At 39.4% G+C, this 7,368-nt stretch overlaps 1 protein-coding gene across 1 annotated transcript in view; it reads right to left on the reverse strand.

Annotated features, from left to right (window-relative positions):
- LOC139945036 (uncharacterized) overlaps positions 1-7,318 on the reverse strand; it is a 57,662-nt gene extending 50,344 nt beyond the window's left edge. The window contains exons 1-2 of the mRNA XM_071942285.1: positions 7,196-7,318; positions 6,873-6,978 (exon numbers count right to left, since the gene is read on the reverse strand). Of these exons, the coding sequence (XP_071798386.1) occupies positions 6,873-6,978; positions 7,196-7,308 (219 nt within the window). The 5' untranslated portion in view covers positions 7,309-7,318. The remainder of the gene's footprint in view (positions 1-6,872; positions 6,979-7,195) is intronic.
- Positions 7,319-7,368: the final 50 nt, after the last annotated feature.

Raw genomic sequence — 7,368 nt, forward strand, 5'->3', positions numbered from 1 at the left:
TTAGCGCATCATAAACATGAAATCTCGAGGAACCGAACAGAGTATTTATAATACAGTCACGCCAACATTGTTAACGTGACCGTATTATAAATCGAGACTTAAATAGAACGACTTTCAAGACATCAATCTGATGGTTTGACAAGTTTAAATTGAACCTGGGGACATACGTGACTTCTTCCGGTTTACTTGGATAATTTCAATCGAGATGATAAAATCACGATAGTCATGATCCGACGCCGATGAATGAAAAAGTTAAAATCCTTGACATAACATGACGAGCTGGAAAGACTATATAGGACAACAAACCGACCCAGATCTGTATGTAAATGACTAAAACAAACGTAAACAGCAAACCGGTAAGGTCAATTGTTTCAACCAACCACAGCACTTACTTGCAATTTCTAGCATTGGAACATTATACACCTAAGATTAAGCACCTTCGACCTCGCATTCATTCCTCATGGAGATTCTCAAGTAAATCATATACATATAAAACAAACGCAGCACGCAGACAACCGAAAGTGCAACTGCAAACATCACCGACGAATCAAACATAGATATTGGAAAGCTCATGTCACGTTTATCAAATGAAATCATTATATCAAATGAAATCATTGCCTCGCAGATAAAGACATGCGACCAGCTAGGAAGGACGTTTGTATTATTATCACACTTTGACCGCGAGAGGGCTTCAAACAAAACGCATAAGAAGAATGTCAAATATGTGACGTCACTCATACATGTAAGAGGTTTTCGAAAGACGTCATAATACAACTACACGACCGACGTGTTGAGATTCCATAAACCATTCAAAACAGACTCTTGCTCGTGAATGATCTACGTCACAGCTACATTTATCGAATGAAATGAATAATAACAACATTTTGATCAGGCCTGTCTTTGATTACAGCAAGCAAATGGCTTTCGGCATTTCCTTACGATGTAGTATAGCATTAGCTGCTGCTCGCAGTTTGCCAGAATGTGGTTATAACAGCAAGCCTAAAAATATACACATTTAAAAATATAATAATGATAAATACCATTTCTTATAATATGGCACTTTTTCTCAATAAACCGTCTCAATGCGCTTTACATTAGTGCCTTACTCATTGGGTCAATAACATTCTGAAATTTGTCTCAACTCTCTGGGGAGTATTTACACTGCCTTAGCAACCGTAAGTGCTCCGAAGGTTTTTTCGTACACAATATCAACCTCTACCCTCGCAGGTACCCGTTATTTTATACCCCTGTGTGTGAATTTAGTGATTATGTAACTGTTCTCGTCAAGTTTGAAATTGTCGTAATTTCCCGCCTATTAAATCTCGTCCGTGATATTTATCTAAATACCGCCATCTTCGAAATGATATTTGTCAGTTTCCCTTGTGTTATAATAACTTGACAAAATTATGTTTTGGTATAAAATACTGTTTTGTTTCAAACAATCTCAAACTCAGCGAATGGTCTAAAAATGAACTTCCCTTTAATAACCTTCTATTAAGTTAGTAACCGTATAGGCTATACACTCTTTGCATTTGCTTTTTTACAAATGTTGTAAATATTCATGAGTTGTAATTGTTTTATATGCAGGTATTGAAGGCATACAATGCGGGTATAAATGAGTTATTAGACGTAAAGACAAAATGATAACCATACATAAAACAAAAGAAGGTTTGCATTCCCGTAAATGTTTAACGTGTCCGGCCAAAAAGTGCATTGGTACAAATTTAAATATTTTCGTTGCGGTAGTAGGCCCTATCTTCTGCTAACAAAATGTAGGATTCGAGACGACAGTTTTTAGAATAATATGTGTTTGAACGACGGGGTGTTTGAATATAGAGCAGTCACCCTTTTATCATTACCTTTTTTGTTTTCTTGTATTTTCTCCTTGTGTTCTAACGTTACTAACGAAATCCGCTTCAGCATCCAAGTTTTTCAATTTGTTATAACGTGCGCTATATAAGGCTTCGATACTATTATATAGGATTTGAGGCATTGCATGGTGAGGTATCAATATATATTTGGTTTGCGGTAACACCATATGTGTATCTACTTGCCAGGTTCTACTACTACCGCGGAGTAGACTGTTCGGGTGTTCGGGAGACTTCTCAGTTCTGAAAAGAACTGTCCTGCTTAATACTGTTATTATTATTATTATTAATTATGATTCATTCGATGAATGACAACCTATGACTTCTGTAATATCTTTCATTGTTGACAAAATGGCTATGATTGTTGACAAATAAAGATTTGAATATTGTGAATCATTGTTTGACTCATGTGGCATCGTTTTGGTTCGTGGTCTACGGCCCTTGACCTTCGGTTTCAGTAACACAATGGGACACCAGGAAAACAGTTTGACCATGGAAGTATTGGGTTTTTATGCAGACAAAACGATTTAGGGCTACCATTAAAAAAAAAATCGATGTTTTGTAAACGGAGTCGAGCAGTGAACCATGGACCGTCCATGGTTGACGAGGCTGGCCCATAAGCTTCCTTGTGAATTCGTGAACCGGTTCGTGTCTTTGTTTCACGGAAGTATAAGAAATTATTTTCTTACCAAAGAGTTGACTATATACCATGATAATATTGAGAACGAAACCTCACATTCTAGTTACCCGACAACTAAGTTACGCATCAAGAAGTTTACATAATATTATGTGGTCACCTTAGAGACAAAATCTATGTTATTTTCCACGCATGAATGAACCCAGGATAAAAAGAACTCCGCTGAAAAAAAGTGTCAATGAGCCATTAACACAAACAGCTATAATACAACAATGTCCACGATAACACCTACGGGCTTGAATGTAGAGCGATAGATGGCAACCAGTAAATAATGGGGCTGAATAATATGTGGCTGGTTGGTTACAATGTTACATGGACAATGTACATGTACTGTGCGTGTGGTTTACAATACAAAAAGCAACCCCTGCACATCGTGGTTGCCTTTGCTATAAACCTAACCAGGGAGGGGGTAGGTTTTTAAAGGTGCCTGATTACATGTTACCTGGACAATAAAAATGTGGGTTACAATAAGGCAACCTGCACCTCGCGGTTGCCTTTGCTTTAAACCAAAAAAGGGAGGGGGTAGGTTATTATGTGGTGCCTGGTTACAAGTCATAACATGGCCAATACAGTGCATGCTTGGTTTAGAATACAACCTGCACAACGTGGGCTTGCCTTTGCTTAAAAAAAGGGGGAGTAGTTGTGGTAGGTTTTTAGGTGCCGTGACGTTGACAAACCAGCATGATTGAGCATAAAGCAAGTATGGGTTGGGGAGGGGCCGGGGAGGGGGGCGGGGTACCATCTTCCAATTAATTAATAAGTTAATATTGTACAGGGAGATACGTGTGAAGCAACGACGGCTTTTTGGTGTATTTGTACAATTTTGTATTTAGTTTACTGTTTTATTTCTAACAATCTTTATCGCAACTTTTACATTCAAGTTGTTTTGATCTATTTTATACATAAATACATTTTAAACTTGTATATGACTATTGCTCGATATGTTTCCGTACAATAACATATTACGCATATATATCGTACCAATTGGGTTTCTGGGGATCCTAAAATAAATCCTAAAATAAAAGTATCCTATTTAAGCATTTCTTTTACTGCAACGGGAAACATAGAACTGATGTATTTAAGGCAGTGCCACTCAGTCCTTACTTCCTTTGGCGCTTTTCCTCGAGGGCAAAGAGCCAGCCAGCCGACCTTGGGTCCAAAATAGCATTTTTTTAAGATTGATTCTTATTAATTTGCAAATGTAAGCTGTTGTTTTGACGATTGGCGATGTCGTGTTATTTAAAGGATTTAAAGAAACATTACAGAATTGTTCAGGGAAACAACTCATCTAAGATTACAGATTTACATAAAACTTACACGGTCTCTCTAATGATGATAGTAGAAAAAATCCTTGAAAGATTTATGTCTAAATAATAGTATTTTGGTAGGAAACAAAATTTGAAAAAAAGTTCCCGTTTGGAGTTGATCGCTCGGTGGGCGTTTTATTAAAAAAACATTAATCTATGCCATGAAAAATGTGTAATCAGTTTTTCACTAGTTTCTCGTGACCCAGATGGCCGATCGATCTCAAACTTCATAAAGTGTTGACACTGACAGCAACTGTTTTGTTAGCAAAAACCAGCTATGTAATGTTCCTTTAAATTGACATGATTGGGACCTCGACTTCCTCTCGTCCAATTATCAGAAATGAAACTTGCGCTGGTCATAATATTATATAGGAACAGATCAATTAAAGGCAGTGGACACTATTGGTAATTGTCAAAGACTAGCCTTCACAGTTGGTGTATCTCAACATATGCATAAAATAACAAACCTGTGAAAATTTGAGCTCAACTGGTCAACAAAGTTGCGAGATAATAATGAAAGAAAAAACACCCTTGTCACACGAAGTTGTGTGCTTTCAGATGCTTGATTTCGAGACCTCAAATTCTAAACTTGAGGTCTCGAAATCAAATTCGTAGAAAATTACTTCTTACTCGAAAACTACGTCACTTCAGAGGGAGCCGTTTCTCACAATGTGTTATACCATCAACCTCTCCCCATTACTCGTCACCAAGAAAGGTTTTATGCCAATAACTATTTTGAGTAATTACCAATAGTGTCCACTGCCTTTAAATCGTGACATCTATACGTTATCGTTACTGCTATTAATTTTAAAGGCACTGGTCACTGACAATTACTCAAACTAATTGTTAGCATAAAAACTGAATTGGTAACCGGCATTGGAGAGCTAGTTTAAAACATTGTGAGAAACGGCTCCCTCTGAAGTAACAATAAAGGTACTTTCTCACTCAAAATAAAATACTTCAGCTGAAGCCTTTTATTATGCATCTGAAAGCACACAAAGTAATGCAACAAGGGTGTTTTTCTCTTGCAACTTCGTTGACCAAGTGAGTCCAAATTTTTACAGGTTTGTTGTTATGCATGTTGGGATACACCAAGTGAGAATACTGGTCTTTGACAATTACCAAACGTGTCCAGTGTCTTGAGGTGGGACTGGGGCCGGGGAATTAGATAATCTTCTTGAGACAACACCTCACACTACCAATAAAAATGGATAATTTCTTGGGTTTTTAGGGCCATGTCTGTAGGTCCCCAGGGTCGTGTTCATTGTAACGATCACTGTAAACTGTTCTAACTCAAAATAACGTACCTCTGGAGTTCTGTGTATTCTGTTACAGCGGAAGTGAAATATTGGACACTGGGTATCGAGATAGTGACGACGTCACAACATCCGGCCACCCAATCCAGTCAGGGGGTACGATGGCCTGAATGGGTGTGGTCAACCATAGAGCAAGGTCAATGCTCTATGGGTCAAACCATGGGTTGAAATTTATGACAGAAAAAGGGTGCACGTAGAAAATCTTGCTATAAGCAGACAGTATTGCTTTGTTTCGCTCAGCAATTTTCAAGTTTTATTATCTTTTTACTAACACTGCTTCTGTCATTGACAATAAATCTCCTATCGTCCCCAAGGTGGCATTACATAATCATAGCTGTTGATATATAATTCTAGGAATGGGTGGCGTAACGATAATTTTATTACGTTACACAATGAAAAGGACCATGATCGGCCATGATCGGGGTTGGGGAGGGGGGTTGTGGAAACAACATCCCACTGATGTGATATTCGTCTGTACAATACAAAAGTCATGTATACATCGTGAACAACGTGCACAGTTTCAAGGTCACACCATATTCCCAGGGTTTCACAATCTGGGCTTGAGCTGGAAATATAGCAAGGTTTGTTTTACCTACTGGTACGCCCCCGTACATCGCCAGAACCCCCCCCCCCCCCGCCCACGACAGATAAAAAGTGCTCTGTGAACAGTACGGTCACAATGAAAACCAAAACTACATTATTTTATAATGACACAATTCTGTGTTTAAAGAAGAGACTCTCTCAAACAATGCTGAAACCCACACTTCTACAGTGTAGAGACCGCAATATTGTCTCAAAATTATTTATACGCAAGTGCGAATTGGATGAGCGTACGTCCGTCCGGCCGCCACACACAACAAATCCAGACTGACAAATTGGGCCGTGTCGTCGCAGGCAGGCCAGACGGGCTACGTACGTGTATTTTATACACAAAACCATAATATTACTGACTGGCGACAGTCCGCACATTGAACCCGTGCCGTGGGTTCAGTGGCGGGTGTCAGGGTTGGGGGTAACGAACCTGTAGGGCCCCCATACTATACTACCAGCCATCATGGAGGAAGGAAACCGTAATGCAGTCGTGGAGCATGAACCATAGACTCAGAGCCGAGGACATAACGTTTGAATTGCTCTGTCTTAACCTCTCATGTGCCGAAGTTCATGCCAATTATGCTTTTACGATCATTAACGGACAATTTCACGAAACACTAACGATCTATGGTCGGCGTTGAACATGGAGAAAACGTAAATGAATCCATGTGACGTGGTTCACATTCACACACCCTGCATGCTCTCTGTTTACACACTCAAATTTATAACCAGCACTGGGTTCAAAATATCATGGATACGAACGTAAATTGTGGATCGTTGTGACGAGGTTCACATTCACAAGTGCTCTCTCGGTTCCGGCATTCACAAAACTACACACTGGGTCCAAAATCTCATGGATACGAACGTAAATTTTAGATCCATGGGACGTGGTTCATATTGACACCTCTCTCTGTTCACACATTAATGTTCGGAACCACACGTCGGAGTCCAAAATCTGCCAACGATCGCGAAACGATCTTTTTTTTATTCAACTTGACCGAAATGAAACACCGCACGAACATGCGTCGACAACATAATCCACAAACGTCACATGAGACGAAATAGGTATTTTTATGAAGAAAAAAAACGTCACCTCTTTTCGAATGACAGACGTCCCAGGCAAACCCTCTTGGTTTTGCTTTGAGTCTTGCGGTCCTCCTTCAGGCCCTGTAGTTTCTTCTGCAGGTGACGTCGTCCTCCTAAAATGAAATAAGGAATTCAGTCAAGCCGAGAAATCAACAAAAACACGTTAAAAACCAACGCCCTATTTTCCACTAACAATGAAATCCATACAGGCCTATGCCTTCATCATTCTGCACATTTTAGCTGTCACAGAAAAACAGCCTTTCCAAACATCGTCACTGTCGTTATAACATAGTTAATAAAATATTCGCAATGAATTACTGGTCAACTTACGTCGCCTTACTGACGATCTCTGACGACACATCCCAAGAGGTTTCATCGTTCCTATCCGGAGCCCTAGGCCCTGGGAGAGTTTCCTTCACTTCCTTTGGTACATAAGCTGTCATAGTTTCACAATCTAAACAAGAGGGGAAGTTTCATCAGTTCCAAAGCATCTGTTCCCTTTT

This window comes from Asterias amurensis, chromosome 12, assembly GCF_032118995.1.
Source record: "Asterias amurensis chromosome 12, ASM3211899v1".
NCBI classification, from domain to species: domain Eukaryota; kingdom Metazoa; phylum Echinodermata; class Asteroidea; order Forcipulatida; family Asteriidae; genus Asterias; species Asterias amurensis.